This window comes from Grus americana, chromosome 1, assembly GCF_028858705.1.
Source record: "Grus americana isolate bGruAme1 chromosome 1, bGruAme1.mat, whole genome shotgun sequence".
Classification (NCBI taxonomy): domain Eukaryota; kingdom Metazoa; phylum Chordata; class Aves; order Gruiformes; family Gruidae; genus Grus; species Grus americana.
In genome coordinates this window covers 68,180,649-68,200,045 of record NC_072852.1, presented here as the reverse complement: position 1 = coordinate 68,200,045, position 19,397 = coordinate 68,180,649, and the positions used below count along the sequence as shown (strand labels likewise).

Genomic DNA, 19,397 nt, shown 5'->3' with positions numbered 1-19,397 from the left:
ACCCTGGAAAGGGCAAATTCAGGACAACTGAGATATTCCAGACAGGGAGAGAGTAGGAAGTAGTAGATAAGATTTTCAGCGTGAAGATTGCATTTTCCTGTTTCCTCACAGGCAGTGGGAGTATGGGTGTCTGTGAAGAAACAGGCAACCCACTGGATGCTAGACATCCCTGCAAAGACAAATGTACACAGGACAGCCAAGCTCCCTACCTAGGAAGGTGAAGCTCTAGGGAAAGTCTCTGGTATAAAAAGTCAGGCTTAATCCCCTTCAAGGGGGGATGGAGAGACAGAGCTGCAGAGATTGTGCAGGAAAGCTGGGCTGCGGGGAATTTGCATGTGATGCTGCATGGAGTTAGCATGTCAGGGAAGTCTTTAGTGGGGTTCTCAGTCTCCCCGTAAGCAGTGGGGTGGGTTAGTCTACAGCGTTTGGGAGCTTGGTCCATGAGGGATGTTACAGTTATAAAAACGGATTGAAAATGCTTTGAAGTTTAGTTTGGATTTGAAAGTTGTATTACCCGTCCTAGCAGTAACTTTTAATTGTATCTCTGGAAATTGGTAAAATTGTCAGTCTGGCTGGGGAGGCATTGATTAAAACCTGAGAAAAGAAACAACAGAGAATGTGAGAAGAGCTGAAGTGAGAGAGAATTACTTACCTCAGCTGCTCCGCACTCTACTTACCTCCACTGTGCTGTCCGAGACCTTCTCCCCCAAATCCTTCTTGCCTTGAAAATAAAACAAAAGATCTCACTGATGAGGTCTGTACCTCTAGTCAAGAACTGGACCTCATACTGTGGACTGGAAAGCGAAAGGGAGAGGTGCAGGGCCAAACAAGACTCTTGACTGTAAGAACAAATCCAGCCCCTCTTGCAATCTGATAGCTGCTTAGTGGGGTAGAGGGAGGCTCCTTTGGGGTCCTATCCTTAGGTCCTGATCTCAGTGCCATTCTAGTGAGTTGGTAGCCACTCACCTCTGCACTCGATTTTTGCTGACATACAAGCCAAGGTGCGAATGGACACAAAGCCTTTGATACAAAGAGGCTGGTCCTAAGTGTTGGTGAAGAGGCTGGAGGAAGTTGACAGTGCAGTTACTGTGTTGCATCAGTTCAGGGAAGAAAAAGTGGGCCAGGTTCTCCAGCAGTTACCTATGCTCTATCAGTAACACCTGTTTGCTACATGTTACAGCTACAGAGCGGGGTAATGAGACTTTAATGGCTTTTCTAGGGTATTTGAGGAATGTATATGTTCTCATATTTCCACTATTTGCCCGAGGCTAAAGGATACAAACCCGAACATCTCTTTTTGCAGTTATTCTCACAGGAATCAATGAGAACACCTTTGCAACGGCAGCACTGCTTGACCAAGAGAAGTTAGGTGTCCTATTACCTGTTGGAGAGCCTTGCTTAGACTGCAGTTCCATCTGGGCTCCATTGGTCCTTAACGAGAGAGTCTTTGCCCCTTGCTGTTTCTCCAGCTCCCCTGCAAGACAGACATACAGAAGTGAATGAGGAGAGGGATGGAGGGAAGGAGACCAGCATATCGAAAGAGCAATATAGGAAGTCAGGAAGGAGAATTAATGCAAGAAAATGACAAGAGAGGGTCAAGAAGGGAGGGAGAGAGGAACAACCAAGAAAAAAACAGAAACTGGAGAGGACTTGACATGTGGAAGAACTTACATATCTCCACACAACCTTCTGTGTATGACCTGCATTTACATAGAATAGGTTATTGCTGCACAGGAGGGGACCACTGATGCTGAACTACTTTGGCTCATCAGTTTATACATAGAAAGGCCATCAAAGGCCACATGGATATTTAATCTGTGTAAGACAGGCCACAGAGTGACATAGTACAGACTACTTGTCCCCTAGACATTCCTGGAGTGAAGGACAACTCTGCTAAGGCTACCAGATCTATCTTGTACTTCCCAGCTATCTACAGATCATATTTGCATAGTCAAAGGAGCATGGGATGGAGAAGAGTCTTCTGGGTCTGACAGTCTAAGCTTCACTACTCCAGGCCACTGTATCATACACCCTGTTTCATAAGCATCATAATTAGTTAAGTTCTTCCATTTTTCCTGCTGGTGGATGGTCACAGAGCCTGACTGCTTTTTCACCCTATTGATGAACACAAGAACAATCCTGTGCAGACTTGTGCTACTCATCCTCTTTTCCTCTGTTTCTCAAGAACCCATTTCCTTTACCCTTTCTCCCTTGTAGACACATGCAGTGTGACGGCATTGGAGCGTGAAGTGTATTAGAGTCTCTTACATTCAATTCGTATCTGCTCCAGCTCTGTCACTTCTGCTATTGACTCTTTCAGATCTTCCACAAACTTCTGCATTTCCTCAGCACCCAGAGCACAGAAGTGTAGTACCTGTTTCTTCTCTGAACCCGAAACTGGAGTCACCAGTGTGATGCCATGGGGATAATCTGTAAAGAAGATGTGTTAACAAAATAAAAAGGTGTTAGGCATTCTTGCTGGAGTAGTTGGCTGCTTTGGTACCTCTGCAGGACAGAGAGTTTCCAAGGTGAGTCCAAAGGAATGGCACACCTCAAGTTTGTCACACTGCAAACTGTGGGAACCTGCAACATTGCAGCCCTTCAAGGGATCAGAATGGCAAGGCTGCAGCAGCAAGGCAAGTGCCACCAGCACCACAGTGCTGCCAAAACCAGAAAACTCTAGCTCTTAGTTACACTTACTGCAACATTGGCTCTGGGAACCTGAGCAACAGAGGTAGGACTGTAAAGCCCTTCTGAATCTGTGGAGGAGTAAACAGTATATATGTGGCCAACAACACTTTTCCTCCTGTGGGAGAAGCAGCAGGAGAAGTTGGCTCCTGGAGTCAATGCCAGAACAGCCATTAACATCCACAGTGGCAGGACTTCTCCCCAGTCTCTGCTTCCGCCAGCAGAGAACATGGCAGGGGTGTTAGCACAGCATGGGTGGGGATCTCATTGTGCTGTGCAGAGAGAATGGTAAAGAGAAAGATGTGGGTTTGTAGGTCTCTGCTTAGTACTCCCCAGCAGGCAAAACACATGGGAATGTAAATGAAAAGACATGCCCAGAGAGTGAAAATATCACAACAAAAGGCCTTGTGTTTTAAAGATCAGGTTGGGTGCAGGGAGGTGGTGGCTGGAGACTCAGCCAACAGAAGCAGGAGAACAAGCGTATTCTTGCGCTACACTTGTGACTGGACTTTCTCTACCTTTTGCTCAATGGCCAGTGGTTTCAATTCCTTTTATCCTTCACTCTCACCTTTCTCTACATTTAATTTTTCTCTTCCCCTGTCCTGCTTTCTCTTCTTCTCCACTGGTCCTGCATCTGCCTGCCTTCACCATCCTCTTACTTTATCAGTCTTTACCAAACAACTCAAAGGACCAACTTTCTATTTGCTGCCAGCCCTCAGCTCCCCACATTTGAGTCCCACGCCTTTTCCCACCCTGTCTCATCTGTTCAGATCACAAGCTCTTTAGGACGTCTGCTTTTCTGTCTCTGCAGGGGATACACAACAGGATGCCTTTGCCAGGAGATCCTTGGGCACTCCCAGGATAGTCATGATACCCCTGAAAGATGATCCCAGCTCTGATGATGCCTCCTGGGGATGCCTAGTTATGAATGACTCTTTAGTCCATACAGGGATGTGAAAGCACCTGCACGCTGCAGAGGGTAGGGTGTTGAGAGAGTGACTCATGCTGCCAATAGGGTAGAGGAAGGATGTAAAAAAACTTAATATAGCCACAGTGCTGCTAGTCTTCCTTCCTTGCAGCATGTTCTGCAGGTGCTCAAAAAAAACCTCAGTGGGCATCAGCCATGCTTGCCTGAGACTGCCGTGCAGCCCCTCTGCCTGCGCCAGCAGGAAGCCTGCCTGTTTCTGGAACTCCTCCACTGCACAACCAGCCTCAATCATGACACATCATGGCTCTATTCCCAGACCATCAAGGTCAGGCTGACTAGGGCTGGCCTCTCGCCATGCTTTGGTGGGTGCTGTTCCAAGGGCTCTGCTTCTGTTTGGGAAGCTTTCAGCACGGCACAGCATGGCATAGTGCGGGGAGGCAGCAGCAGCACCTGAGCCTTTTTTCAATGTCAAAGGTGGAGGTGAGTGTTGTGACTTTGGGCATGAGGAGGGCGGGGCTAAAGCTGGCAGCAGTGGTTTTGTCAACGAGGTTCTCCACCTACAGCTGGCTGCTGAGAGCTCAGTGACATGTATTTGGGGATTGATTCCCTCGTTCCTCCCAACTAGTGCTCTCTCTGCCACCATGACAAGCCAGATCCTTCAATGAGCTCAGGTTCAGCCCTTCTGCAGGTGCTCAGACCTAGTGAGAGGTACCAGGAGCCTCTTCTAATCACACTGTACCTGCACAGTGACCTCAGCACCAAGCCTCAGTTTTCTCCCTTCCACTTTTAACATTGATGGAATCTCTTTTCTGATGCAAACTCACACTGGGTGACACAGCCCCCTCCTTCCTTCTCCTTTTCCCTGCCAAACCTCTCCAGGCAACCAAGGAGCAATGGACTTACATTCATTCTCAAAGAGATGGAACTGCATCCCTAGCAGACCAACCGACTTGCAAAATGTGTACGTTGAGGAGCTTTTCTTCTTGGGGCAAAGCTTGAGGATCTGTTGGAGGGAGAGATGCATCATTGGGCAGAGTGCTGGGGAACAGTGAGGCAAGAACAATGCAAATTGCTCAAAGCGAAAAAGCTTTTTGCAAGCTCTATTAATTGTACATGGGAGTAACACTTGGTGACTGACAGGCTCTTTGCCCAGAAAGCTGCCTGGCATGCTGCACTTGTAACAACACTTCTGAAATTCTGTATGCATAGGCCTGGAGCCCACTCAGTTCTCTGTCTCCCAGGGCAGCTGGCTTTTTGATACCCACATTTATGACTTTGCAAGGGTAATTCTTTTCACCAAGGGCCAGATCAAAAGGCAAAGGGAAGCCTGTCAGAAATACCTTAGAGCTGGGAACAAGAGCATATGTGAATGCTGTGTTGCCCTTGCTCCCTCAGCACTAGTTCTTACAGATCTGATTTATTCCATGGAGTAGAGGGATAGCAAGGAGCAGAGATTCTCCCCAGGTTCACAACTGTACAAACGGGTGCAAAGGAATAGGTGGGGAAAGCTCTCTTGTCCTCTGCTCCTACAAAAGGGTTTAGTTTTAGCCTTAAATTTGCAACATCCACAGTCTCATTTAGCCACTAAATTCAGCAGAACTTCCATCTTGTTTGGCATCCTTCCAGTCTCAGTGTATCTCTGCCCGCCCTTGTACCTGTCTGAACTCAGTTGCAAGGTTGCTGGGGCAGGACACTTTCGAAAGTACTATACACATTTGGGGCTCCAGTAAGTAATATCTACTCTCCTACAGCCTTTGCAATGTTAGAAGGCAGTGGTTTTAAAGTGTCTGGCAGGAAAGATTTAAAGCGCACGGGAGGGCTCTGTCTACTATAGTACAAACAGACAAAGACATGAACCTCCCTTTCATGAAATGAACCTCCCTGCTGGCAAAGGCATGAGAGAGAGCAATGACATTGCTTGGATGGCTGTGGGATGTGACAGTTTGTTTTTTCAAGGGTTAGAGGAGTTTTTGGTTTTGGTAGGTTTTTAACAGTGAAGGATCCAGAGCTGTGACTTACGATGTTGATGGACTAGGAGATGGTCTGTCCTTAGAACAGGGGCAAAATGGGTGTTGTGGACTGGTTTTAGATTTCTTTATAGAAATCAGAGTGAGTTTTATCACTGCAGTGACTGATTGCCAGACCATACTCACCACCAGCAGGTCATTGAAGAGAAAAACTTCCCTCTGGTGAGCTGCCTGCTTCTGCACTTTGTTCACATCAGTTACTTCATACAAGCGGCTGCAGCAGACCAGCCGGCGATGGGGCACAGACAGAACCTGCAGAAGACCCACAAGAGCATGCAGGGGCTGAGGGAGGTGCCACTGTGGATCTCGCCCACCCTTAGCCCACACAACCTTGTCCAGAGACAGTAGCGCAAGCCAATTCTGCCCACTCTGCCCGCTCAAATCATCTCCTCACTATCACTTTTCCTGCTGGTGCAATAGCAGAGAGAGCTATTCCTTTGTGATCTGGATAAATCAGAGGAGTGGGACAGGCTGTAGGCAACCCTCTTGCTCACACACCCTATCTTCATATACCTCTGGCTTCCAGTCACTGGGTGACTGTTCATCCTCTCTCACCCCACTGGACATCTGCAGGTTTCCAGGGCTTTGAGAAATTATTCTGCTCATTTTGGGTAAACAGTATGTATGTTTTTGCATTGCACATCAGTTATTGCTTTGAAACACTGCAGGGCTATCACTGGAGCATTGGCACGCAGGACCTGCAATGAGTTTCTTGGGCAAGCAATTACCACACCTGATACTGTAAACTCTGGCCAAGGAGATCCCCAAAAATTAGAAAAGAGTAAGATAGCAAATAAAAAGGTGTTTGGAGAAAAAGGAGTGAATTCATCAAGACAAGCAAGGAAAGTATTACAGAAAAGGACTAGGGGCATAGAGGAAAAAGGCAGAAAAGAGGGCCAGAGAGAGAGGTGGGGGTGAGAGGGGTGAGTGGGTGCCAGCAAGGTTATGGGTGCTCACCGTTTTCATTCCAACTATCGACTTCTCCACTTTGGTGACATAAGTCACATGATCCTCATTGGATTTTAGCTCTTTTTGCTGGATCCTCTCGTAGATCCCCACCACCAGCTCCCGTGGGATGTCAGCACCGTCATCCACCCCTGCCAAACACAGAAAATGTTGGGCAAGCTAGGCAGGGAGAAAAGGCACGGGAAGAACCGGTGGTCCCTGACAGGCAACTACTGCTTCTGCACTGTGCAGTGCTGGGAAGGCTGAAGGTAAAGAGCAATACTTTGCTTTAGGCTGTCTTCTTTCTTGCTCTAACACACCTAATGCACCAGCAGGAGAGACTGACATCTCTAAGACTAATGCAGACGATTTCATTATTCCTTTGCTCTGCATGGTGGCTCCCTTCCATGTGTTCCCTAAGGTTTTATAGCCACAATTTCACATTCATATATCTTGGGCCACTCAGCAGCAACCCCTGCATTGATTTCATATCATCAGAAGTGCTAGATGTGAAGGAGAGCTATGATGGGATTCAGCTGCTCCTCCTGCCAATGCAAGCATCAGCTCTCCTGTTTGCTTGGTGGCCTCCACCATTTTCCTTTTGTGATGTCTCCTAGGAGTAATACTTTCCTGTTACTCTGTCTGTGATACCTCTGTCTTGGCCTTGTCCCTTTCCTCTTTTACATGTCCTTTGATAACTCTCCAAATTTTGCTGTCTGACCCTTGCAGAGCCTGGCAGAAAAGTTTTCTTTCACCCTTCCCTGAGCCAAATACCACAAATTAAACTGCCAGTCTTTCCCCTGAACTGAATTCCTTCAGTCATTTTATATTGATTTTCTCTGCTTTCCCTCCAGCTCCCTGGTCTGAGATGTACTATCATGAGTGATGCAGGTGAGGAACTGCTGAGGAATGGAGAGGCATTGTCATCTCCTGGCTCCCTCATCCATGTCTTTGCAAATGTAGCCTGAATACTCTGTCTTTTTTCAAACACAGGCTGGTGAAGCTACTGACCCGGGCATTAGCCTGTAGGCGAGTCTGGAATTAACTGTCTCCCTTTGTCTGTAATGGGGTGACATTCACTTGCTCTAGTGAGTTGTGGTGTGTTACACACGGGAGGTGAGTGATTCTCCTGTTGGCTGAATTTATTGTGATGTGAACTGGCAGATTTTCAAGCAACTCTAAGTGTAAGTTAACATTAAAAAACCCCTTTTGAGTTAGTGTTATCAGCTGTGATACCAAAAGGGGATGATGGCAGGTATCAGCCCCATTCAGTGTCTCAGGAAATAACTTGAAAGAGGGCCTCAGTGTCACATTATATCAGTCTGAATTGGATGACAAATTGGGGAAGGTGTGGGAGGCTGAGACGACACTTTCTGAACAGCAGTCAGGACAAAGAAACAAGTCAAAGGAACCCACAGAAGTTCAAAATCTAGACAGGCATTTACACTGGAAAAACTTTGAGGGAGCTTCATCTGAATTGCAGATGTGCAGTAAGAGACACTTGGAAGACGTCTGACCTAGGATGACCTAGGAGTGAACATGGCTGGGAAATTAGACAAGAATTTGTCTAGACATGATGTCAAAAAGGCCAAACAATACTAAGCTGCATTAGCAGATCTGAAAATAAGGAGGAGGTGGTGGGTCTATACATGAGTATGTTGTGACCACATCTGAAAAAGTGCTTTTAGCAACCTATTACCAAGATGGGAAGGACCAACCTTGAAAAACAGAAGAAAATTGATTTGGGGAACTGATGTATCAGAAATTGCAAAGAGGTAATGTATGCATGAACTCTGTCAGGCCTACAGTTACTATAAGTAATTGCCAGCAATTAAGAAGGGGAAGATTTAGCCTGAATAGAAGGAAAATGTGTTCATATATTCAAAGCAGCAAGGAGGGGAAGGGCTTGTTTAGCACAATCTAGCAGGTTCTAAGAAGGATGGAGCTGAACAATAGGAAAATGTAATACAATGAACTGCTTCCAAGCAGTGAGATCTATTAAAAGATGAAACCATCTCTCAAGGAAAATGGTTGGTTTCTGAGAAGGCTGAACACCTTTCTGTAGAAGACCAAGCTTAGGTTCTTCCCTTCCCCTGCATCCTAGAAGACACCTCAAAGGGCCCTTCATGTCTGGCTCACAGGGAGCAGCAGTAGCCCTGAAGAAAGGCAGCTCCACTAGGTTTTTGCTGCACTCACCTAGGCAGAATTTAGAGCAGTAAGAGGGCAAAAAAATTAAAGCAGGACCCTTACCTCTCAGATTGCGAATGAAGTCCTCCAGCATCATCTTCCTGTCAGGCTTGATGTTGGGGCTGTACATGTCCGTATTGAGGAGGATGATTGCAAAGGCCAAGATGAAGATGGTGTCTGGGTTGTGAAACTGCTGGACCACATCTGGGTTACACATGCAGTACCTCTGGCTGCAGCAGGAGGGATGCACACACTTAACATGGAACATGGGAGTCCTCTGCTCCAGGGTGGCAATGGCTTCATCACGAGAGGATCAAATTCCTCCCTTCACTCCACCTCTCACACAAATGAGAAGGAACTGACTGCTCTCTGAAGGCAATTTTACCCACCAATGGCTGAAGTAGGCCACTGAAACTTCAGCCTTCTCATCCTCAAGAACCAAAAGAGCAAGGGAGACTAGAGAGGACTACTCAGGCTGGTGTCACTGTGTAAGGGCAATATGGGAGGTGTCTACTCCTTCCTGCCTTGCTAAGGGCAAAGCACTCCTCTGGATGTACCAAGGGAGCAACCCAGCATCCCTACAAGCCCCAGTGCTGCTCTTCCTGTGAGTCACCAATGAACAGGGAGTCCCTTGCTGGCAGACATGTCAGGACTGGCCTCACCCTGGTCCTTTGAGTCCTTCATGCCACTGAACATCTGACCCCCCTCCATCAGAACATCAGAAGCCCCTCCATGATCACCTTCTTTGGAAGGGAGGTCCCTGGTCATTCACTCCGTGGTTGCTGCATCTTTTCTGCCTTGGGTGTGCTCTCTGCTTCCACCTGACTGCAGCAGTGGGGCTGCAGGGCTCATTCTCTTACCTGAAAGCCTCAATTAGCCGCTCCACCTTCTGCGCCTCCCCCTGCACACGGATGTGGGCCTGGAATTTCCGCAGGGCTTCATCCAGCTCCATGCCTGAGAAGTCCATCTCATCCACCACGCAGCTGTAGGAGGGGGACACAGCCTTCATCAGCACCTCCTCCCGTGGAGGACACCAGGCAGACTCCTTCACTGCAGTGCCAAAGTTTGGTCCCCCAGGGAAATACCATGGGAAAGGCCCTGAGACATCACTACAGCTGCCCAGATCATACTTAAAATGGGCAGTAATTTCAGACAAGTGATTCCTCCATTCTACAGCAGGTGAGCAATTCTTGTGGCTAACCATATATATATATATATATATATGCATGTGTGTGTATATACACCATGATATTTATCTATATACCATATCACACCATATACAGCATATATATTTACATATATACATATACAGGGAAAGTATATATATATGTATTGATCTATAGATCTATATAGATACAGATATCTAGACATCTATATCAACATAGATATTTAGACACCGGTATCAATACCAAGATCAATATATATATACATATATCCATATATTTCTGCCTTTCCTATCATCTGGTTATCCTTCACACATTGTCCATTCCTCCCTCCCTCTCAGCACATGCACTTGTTCACTGCCCACTTACCGATCCCTCTCATCTCTATTCACCGAGCTGTTCCTGCACTTGCCCTCTCCTCACCTTCCATTCTGTCCAGTACACAGCCTCATTTACAACACGTCCCTTCCTCACCAGTCTTCACACCCACTCAACCACTGCACCAACAACGTTCATTATGTCTTTAAAGATGTATTGGGTCTGGCTGAGATGGAGTTAATTCTCCCCACAGCAGCCCTCATGGTGCTGTGCTGTGTATTGGTAGCTAGCAAACTGTTGATAACACACCAGTGTTTTGGCTACTACTGAGCAGTGCCAGCACACATCAAGGCTGTCTTTCCAACATTTCTTTTTCCCCAGCAGCAGGCTGGGGGTAGGCAAGATCTTGGGAGGGGACACAGCTAGGACAGCTGACCCAAACTGACCAAAGGGATATTCCATACCATGTGATGTCTGCTCAGCAATAAGAAACTGAGAATAGGGGGAGGAACAGGGTGGGGGCATTCATTGGTTTTTTTTTTACGATGTTTGTCTTCCAGAGTAAGGGGTATACATACTGAAGCCCTGCTTCCCAGGAAGTGGCCGGACATCGCCCACTGATGGGAAGTAGAGAATAATCTTTTGCTTTTTGCTTTGCTTCCGCGCGTGGCTTTTTGCTTTAGCTACATTAAACTGCCTTTATCTCAACCCACGAGTTTGGGGTTGTTTTTTCCATCCTCCTTTCTCCCCTCCCTGCCTTACTGAAGAGGGGAGTGAGAGAGCGGCTCTGGTGGTCACCTGGCCCCCAGCCAGGGTCAACCCACCACAAAAGACCAGATCCAGCTCAGAGAAAATAGGAAATGGAAGCTGTTGTACAGAAACAATATTGCAACACCAGCTGGCTTGTAACATCAAGGCTGGGTAAAACTCTGCTTATGTAGTCAAACACCAGGAGTCCCCAACAATTCATTCTGTCCCAACCCCTATTCATATTATACATTTCTACCCATCCCACACAATCTTTTCCATTTCCACCATACTTCAGTGCCATGCTTCCCTGTTATCTGCTGGAAATCCTTCACCTCATTCATCTGGTATCACTTTTCCTTTCACAGTGATGCACTGCACACTCATAATTCATAGCCAATTTAGATACTGAAAGGAGGGGATGCCACCTCTTGTTTTCCACTAAAATATTCTCAGTTTATAAAAATCCTACTGTTAGTCCCCAAAACCTACAACTACAGTTCTTGCTGTCTGTAGTAGTCAAATAATCTAGTTCTTATTATTCTTATTGCATGATATTTTGGTCATTTGAAATGACATCAGCTTCCCCATGGGGCTTCAGCACATTTGGTTAGCTTATTCCTACCTTTTGTGTCCAGGTCATTACTGCAAACATTAATCAAAAGACTAGACTCAGAAAACTCTCCTCATAACCCCCCTTAGGCCCAGCTTCCCATTTCAGCAGAGTATGTAGGCACTAATGTCTGCATCAGCCAATTCTCTCCCCCATTTATGATTCCTCTGCTAATTTCTCTCTCTTCCACTCTCAACTAACAATTTCTCACATCAAATGCTTTGCTGAAGTCTAGAATTACCTTCTGCATGTCCCTTGTCTAGAATACCAGTTATTTTAACAAAGACAGACATTGAATTAATCTACTCTCCACTGGCTTTGGTATGTACCATTTACCTTCCTGTCTGCCATTATTCTTTCCCATAAATAAATTCTCAAAGCTGACATTCTATCCAACAGACCAAGAAATTCACAGGTGCCAAAATCCCATTTTCTTTAAGCCTTCCTTAAATACAAAGCACTAATTTGCTAATCTTCAGTCATATGGCACCACCTTGATATCACAACTGTATTAAAAATTCAAAGACCTCTTATCTTCTGCTTCTATATACCTTGGATGCTAATTCTATCTCCCCCCTCCCCCTTTATTTCATCCTCTGTATTGTGTTTGGTTTGCTTTCTCATGTTGTAAAGGATAAACTGACCCCAAATTTAAGGTTAGGAGGAAATTTTCCCCAAGACAGGTTGTCTGGTACTGTATGAGGAGTGGTACAGGGAAAATAGAGGGGGAGGGGATCCTTCCATTTCCTAGGATTATCTGGAAATTTTACCAAACCAACCTCTGCTAATAAAGGGATGTGCTGTCATCAGTTTCTTCTTCCTTTCTGTGATAAACTGGAGATGCGTCTGTTGGTCCTTTCTATAGTGATGCAGTTTGCTGTAGGCTGCTGGGAAGTGTTTTGTGAGGTAGGCTGTTGAATGCCATGTGCAGCCTTGCTAGAATAAAAATCTATTGCATGCTGTCTCAAATGGGTGAGGGACAGGGTTCAAATGCTCAGAGACGTCTCTCCATTCCTCCATTCCCCCATTGATTCAAGAGTTGAGATATCATTGCTTAACTGGAGTGACACCCGCAGAATAACTTGCCAAGAGCTCTGCCTGAACATATCTTCTAAGGTTGGAGTCCTTACAATCTGAACTGGGAAATATGGGCTCTTTGCCTGCACAAACTCCATATAATCAAAACTTAGGAACAACTGGTGAGAAGCAAGAGCAAAGAATCAATGGGGCTGCTCTCATAGGAAATCTTACATGAAATCTTTTTTTTCCTCTCCAAGAGGTGGACTGCAGAAACATTCACAAATGGTTTCTGGCAACAGCAAAATTTTCCTCTGCTGTCTCTTTCCTTTGTTATTTTTATTTTTCTCATATTTATACTCACATGTCCCTTGGGTTGACATCAAGGCGTTCTGCTTCTTGGAATTTATCTTTGATAGTAAGAAAAGTTTTTCTCTGGTTAGTCGTTATTGTGTTCACAGCTGCAACCACCTCTGCAGTTGGACTTTTCTTATTATTTTTTAATCCTTTCCAATGCGTGATGTTTCTCAGCATTGACTCCAATGATTTTGCTGTTATTGTCTCCTTCCAGATGTGTGAAAGCAGAGCCCTTGCACACACCAGTGAGACCTGCTGAGGTCACTCTAGTAACCCCAATCCACCAGCATTAAATCATGTACCTTTCGCTCCCTCCCTCATTGATCAGTCTTTCCTCCTTCACACAGGTGGCCCTAACACATCCTCCCCTTTGTCTACAAATCTCAAATAATAAAGTCAATGCCCTTGATACAGAAAGCATCAAGTCTTTATTAGGACAAGTAGGACAAGGCAGCTGTTTATAGCTTTTTTCAAACTCAAACAGGCATTGCTACATGAGCTATGCTCAGCTTCTCCTTTGAGAGTTTCTTTCACAGACTGACAGATGCAGGTTTACTTTGTAAATTCTAAGATGAACTCCTGGGAGTCCCTTCTATTTGTCTCTCAGCCTAAAGAAGGAAGCATCTTGCTTCCTGAGAAAAGTTGACCAAACAGAAAGGACAGGTTAGGAAGAAAGTCTGACTCAAGCAAACTCAGCCTGAGCTTGCATTTGATTTATCTGACAAAGCCTGTGCCAAAGGTCTGAGGAATAGCTCCTAGAGGAGCCATCAGGTATGCTGCTACTTTCTGCTGCTAGACAGACAGAAAGAATGGTGGATCATAGTTGTCTGATATTTTTTGTGAGCAAATTTGAAACAGCAAACTCCGTTCAAAGAGCGAAAGAGCCTTGTGCCACGGGGCTGCCATGTTCCTGCTCCTCTTCTAGGTGGCTACAAGTTTTGCTGCATTGCCTGACCTCAGACTCCTCTACAGACTCCTGTTAACTTTTCAAATTCACAGCGGTCCCTATATCAAGAGTTCCCCTGAAATGCAATGCAACTTTTCTTTGTGAAACCAGAGCAAGCAGGTCTTTTATTTTCAAGGTAGAGACCCTGGAAGATGACGTAGGATATCTTGTCAAGTACACTGCAAAAAGTACATTGATCTCATCAGCATCCAGAGTTGCAATGTAAAAGGCAATGTAACCGCATGCATGAGGGAGGTGTTTCTCCCCAGAACTGGATTTGCCAATGCAAGAGACAAAGGTTGAGCTGAGAGTGGATGGCGCTCTGCATACGAGGAATAAACCAGCAGCTTATGTGCATGTGCCAAAACCAGTGCTGAGTTCATTTTTCCACAAACAGCGGAACGCCTGTGAGGTGCCTATTCCAGGACCACCAGGAGGCCTGAAGGATAACGAAATAGAGGCAGAGTAATCACCTTATAAAATCTCCTCCTGTTTCAACTCCTTCCTCCCCATGGACTTGCAACAAGCCACGTGAATTGAGCTCACAGTGCATCCAGAAATGTGTTTAGCACAGTACCTGCAGGGACAGGACTTTAGATATTTGGATCATGTTGATGAAGTGAGCAGGAAAAGTGCTGACACCCTGCCTCATAAACAAGATGGTGGAGTGTAAGGGCTCTTGTGCCACCTGTATACATGGGGAGCTTGGTCTGTCCTGAGGCACTTGGCAGACAGGCACCTCACAGCTGCAGAGAATTGCACGCCAGGTGCCAGGACCAAAGGGTAGGCTCCTAGCTGGATCATTTTGCTCAGTTATTACCTCTGTGGCAGCCATGCTGCCTCCTAGGCTGCAGGACATAGATCCCCCCAAAAAGGGGTGGACATAGTTGCATCAGAGCTGCAACGATTTAGCATAGAGCTAAGCATGGCAAAAAAGCCTTGTGGTGAAAGGGTTCAGTGAAGGCAGGAAGCAGCTGTATCATGTGGGGCTGGGATCTGCTCGCCCAAGCATAATGACCTATTTTCCAGCTTTTCCGCTCAGGTGACAATGCAGCAGGAGCTGGGCTGCAACTAAAAGCATCTATAATGAACCTGCAGCCCATGCTCAGGGAGGGAGCAAGGGGAGAGGCAGCCAGGTGGAAAGTTTAAAACCACAAGGCACAAAGATATTAATAAAGAACATCCCTCTTCTCAGCTTCCCTAACCCTACAAGCTTTCTGAAGATGAACCAGGCTTAGGGTGGACTGCAGAGGAAGAGTTCAGCTCCCCGTGAGGAGGCTGCCCTGCACATGTTAACTGAGGATCACAGAAAGAAGAGTGAGCAGAACTCCCTAATCCCTTGCACCAGCAGATACGGGCGCATATCCCAGTCCTCCCCTCCATGCCCTCCTTGTACAAGGGTAGTCTCTACAACAGAGACCATGGCCCACAACAGTCTTCCCTTTCTGGGGAAAGTTGCACTACATGTATTGCCTGTTTTTTTTCTGAGGCTGTCACACCTACTTGCCCTCCCAGGGTTGTTGGTAGCTCACATGGCTACTCACTTGGGCATCCACTCCCTCCTAAGCGAGAAATTGCCCAGCGTACCATGCCTTGCACCAGAGCTGCCTCCCATGGTGGAGAGCTGTTCCCATTGCAGGCATGCTGGCCATGCAGGGAAGGGTTCTGCCCAGCCTTCATCTTCCCCTCCAAGGGACACTGGAAACCACTATTTCCCTGGGCACCTAGGCAGCTTCAAGTTGGACCTTCGGCCTTTGCAAGCCTGGCATGGGAAAGTGGCTCTTGTTCACAAGTTTGATCTGTGACACAGCTCTGCTTGCAGCAGGAGGTCAGAACTGCCTAATGCATTCTTCCTTCTGTCCTGTTTCCATCACATCATTATCTATTGCTCCACAGTGCAAGCTGCAGCACTGTGGTGCTCAAACCCTCCTATAATGCATGTTCCTTATTGATCCTCTGTAATGCCCTCAGTGAGAAGGCGAAGGGAGGCTAGTTTGGGCTAACCTGTCAAGTTCACTCCGCCAGTCCAAGAGGAATCTAACACTTCTTTGAGAGACAACCTCTTTGCTGGGTTCCCAGCTCTGCACTTACGCTCCTAAGAGCAGCTTTTCTCTCCCCGACTTCCCATGAGAGAAAGAGGAGACAATACAGGCTTGACAGACAGGAGAGCTGCTCACCCACAGGGAGAGTGTGTCTAACAGCCACTTACAGTCTAACACCAACCAGCCCCCGACTCAGCACAATGTCTCCTCTGCTTGCTTCCCTGACCCCTTCTCCTCTGACAGCAAATGCACCAGGACAGCCACTTCTGCACTTCCAAGTCCTACGACCTGACCACAAACCATCCAGTACCAGCAGCCCAGCCAGCTCCATTCATGGCATCACTCACGTTATCTTGTTCGTGAATGAACTATACATGGAAGCAATTCCTGAGTCAGAAACAGGTGGAGGGGAAGAATGAACTAAAGGGAAGTATGAATGAAGGAGAACAAAAGCAACAAATAAACACAGAGTGAAGAGTGCATAGAAAGAAATAAACGATACATCTGAGCATGTAATACAAAAGAAAGGAATGAAGAAAGGATGCAAGAATGATGATGTGTCTCATCTAAAAAATATGTGTTAATGGCTTGGGCCTGACATTTTCAAAGTAACAAAAATATTTTTCTGCAGTACTTGCCAAGTAGATTTGATAAAAACTGCCCAGTACCAGATCAGTGCTTTAATGGCCCAGGCTACCTCTCTACAGATGTATTCCCTGGACCAGTAGACATTGAAACCCTGGGGCAGGTCTCCAGTGAGTCCTCCCAGCTGGCTGTAGGGCAGGTTGTGGAAGCAGATTCCCAGGAGAAGAGGCTGGATCTTACTGTGGGATGCTGGAACACGGTGAATGGTTGTTACTGTGGGATGCTCAAAACTGGTTACAGATGGGATTTATCCCCTCTAACATAAAATGCCTAAAAGCTAGATGTCCAGCCTAAACTAGCACATTGAGAAAAACAACACTTTGGAGGGACCTGTGTCTCTCCATTGACTAAAGGAATTCATAAATTGATAGAAGACGCTAAACTTGGTGGTGGCTAGCAAAAGGTGAGATAAATCCTACTTTTAAAGATTGAAGCCTTTTCTGTGACATGCTGCATCTCCCTAAACAGACAGGCTTGAGCAGTTTAGTGTTATCAAAGGATGTGTGCCAATTATAGTCAGATACTGTTGAAAATCCCCTGGTTTTTCCCTTGTTCCTCTGGCTAGCATGTATAATTACTTGTGAGTTATCCAGACACCTTTTCTGAGTTCCAAGAAAATCAGTTAAAGGGTGAAAGATAGAGTAGGAGGATGGAAGGGAGAAGATAATTCCAGGGCTTTTAGGCGCTGGGCATGCAGGTGTGGGAAAGCAAAATAGCATATCAAAGTGCTCAAGCCTCATTACCATCACTCACCGCCCTGACCATGTACATAAGAGGCTTTGCAACCAGCATGGCATGTCTCTGGAGGTTTGCATTTACTTGGTGGGCAGTAAAGAGGGATCATCTTCACAGTGCCAAATGCCACTGTGTGCTCCTGAGCTCTGTTGCCTGACTCCAGGAACAGGAGGTGGTTGGCTTGTTTGTCAGCCAGCACAGCTTCAGTACCTACAGAAGCCAAGAGAAGTTTGCAGAGTATAGACTTATGGCTGGACTTAAAGCTGAGTCTGGAGTTTGTAACCTAGGCAGCTCTGCCCCGCCTCCAAATGCACAAGGGAGGTTGACACTTTTGCAGATGTTTTAAAAGCTGTCCTATTATTTATTCATGCAGTTGGGTTAATTCAACCTGGCTGCAATAGAAACAATGCTTACAATACACAATTCTAACACAAGTTTTCATATCGAGTGAAAGCTAAACTAACACAGCAAGTGGCATCAATAATTAAAATTGCTTTTGGGGGAGAGAGGATGGGCTGGGAAGGCTCCAGGGCCAGGTCTGGGATGTGAAAGAGCAGAAACCACTCCCCCTGCATACAGGCTTGCTCACTACAGATGGTCAGTGCCTGTCCAACAACTACTGGCTGTTCATGGCCACCCTGCCTGGGCATTTGAGCTTGCCAGGACCAGCACTGCCCATTCTTCTGCCCACTTGGGCCACAAAAATGACTGTGGCATTGGGCAAATTGTGCGGAAGCTACTGTAGGAGCTATCCTGCCTGCCACATGCTCTCCAAGGAATACCACGTATCCTAACGCTGGCTTGCTAAGCGTGGGTAGATGTAGGGACTGCAAGACAGCCCTTGCAGAGTCCATTCTCCCAATCTGTGCCAGTGTTCCTGAGCTAGTTTGATTAGAGTTAGATGGTGAATGAGGGCCACACTAGGTCTTAGACAGTTGTAAAATGCCAGAAGGTCTTTGAGCTGCCTCTTGCTCCCACACAAACAACTCGGAAGTTGTGACTAGCCCCTGAGCTATAGTGTACTGGAAATGCCAGCACGCTATACCACACTGCCAGCCCTCTTCTTCCTTGCAGCATGGACAGGAAAAATATCCAGGATGATAATCGTGGGTCAGAATTTCTCCTGGCAATGCCTTGTTTCCAGGCATGTCACACCACTGCGTGTGCAGCCATTGCCCAGCCAGGTCTCACAAGCATTTGATGAAAATTTGCTTGCAATACTCACCAACCATTGCTAACCCCAAGCTCAGAACTGACACAGGAAGAGAGTGAAAGTACCTGCAAATAGCACAGCTACAACCAGCTGAATATGTTTTTTCCTTCCTGTTTTAGAACATTTTGTGTATATTTTATGCCTACTTTTCTCTTTGCCTTTAAGGAAGACGAATCAGCAATTTATTGTGAAGAGGGGATGGCAGCACAGATTGTTAGTTCAAGAACATCATCTGTTGCCAGGAGAGATCAGACACAGGTTTGAAGCCCAAATTCAGACTCAGTTGCTTGATATATGTCCACGTACACACAGTCCATGTTCAAGATATGTCCATGTACACACAGCCTCAACAGCTCAGTTCCCATCTTTGAGTCTTGCTTTCCACATCTGTAAATAGGATGGCAGGGTCACTCTTTCATGGAACATTTGGAGTTCTACATTGAAAGGTGCAGTGGAAACTGAGAGTAACGAGCATGCTGGAGTAGGGCCACCTGCTTTAATGGGCCTCCTGCAACATGCAGAGACAAGAAGGGCAACCACAACATAGCAGCTCCTGGGCATTGAGGCTGGGAGGCAGACATCAAGCTTTGCAATAGGGACTGTTCCCAGGAGCTGCTGATAACAGAGTTTGTAGTCACATGTGAGGCAGAAGAACATGGTCATTTGCAGGGATGATGCGAAATTTAGGACAACAAGGAAGTGCCAGCCTATTGCTATTGCAGTATTTCCTTGTCTGTGCAGAGGCTAGGTTTGGACTTCAGCAGAGTATCTGTCAGGGGAAGCAGCCCACACATTGCTTGCTGGAGAAAAAGTGGCAATTACTTTT

At 46.4% G+C, this 19,397-nt stretch overlaps 1 protein-coding gene across 4 annotated transcripts in view; it reads right to left on the bottom strand.

Moving 5' to 3' along the window:
• IQSEC3 (IQ motif and Sec7 domain ArfGEF 3) overlaps nt 1-19,397 on the bottom strand; it is a 107,304-nt gene that overhangs the window by 7,903 nt on the left and 80,004 nt on the right. For 2 of the 4 annotated variants that reach the window (XM_054815505.1, XM_054815516.1), the window contains exons 6-14: nt 9,636-9,758; nt 8,839-9,005; nt 6,601-6,740; nt 5,770-5,895; nt 4,520-4,619; nt 2,269-2,430; nt 1,382-1,474; nt 678-721; nt 515-594 (exon numbers count right to left, since the gene is read on the bottom strand). In XM_054815505.1, the coding sequence (XP_054671480.1) occupies nt 520-594; nt 678-721; nt 1,382-1,474; nt 2,269-2,430; nt 4,520-4,619; nt 5,770-5,895; nt 6,601-6,740; nt 8,839-9,005; nt 9,636-9,758 (1,030 nt within the window). In that variant the 3' untranslated portion in view covers nt 515-519. The remainder of the gene's footprint in view (nt 1-514; nt 595-677; nt 722-1,381; nt 1,475-2,268; nt 2,431-4,519; nt 4,620-5,769; nt 5,896-6,600; nt 6,741-8,838; nt 9,006-9,635; nt 9,759-19,397) is intronic. The other 2 variants (XM_054815499.1, XM_054815526.1) reach the window with 1 other exon arrangement.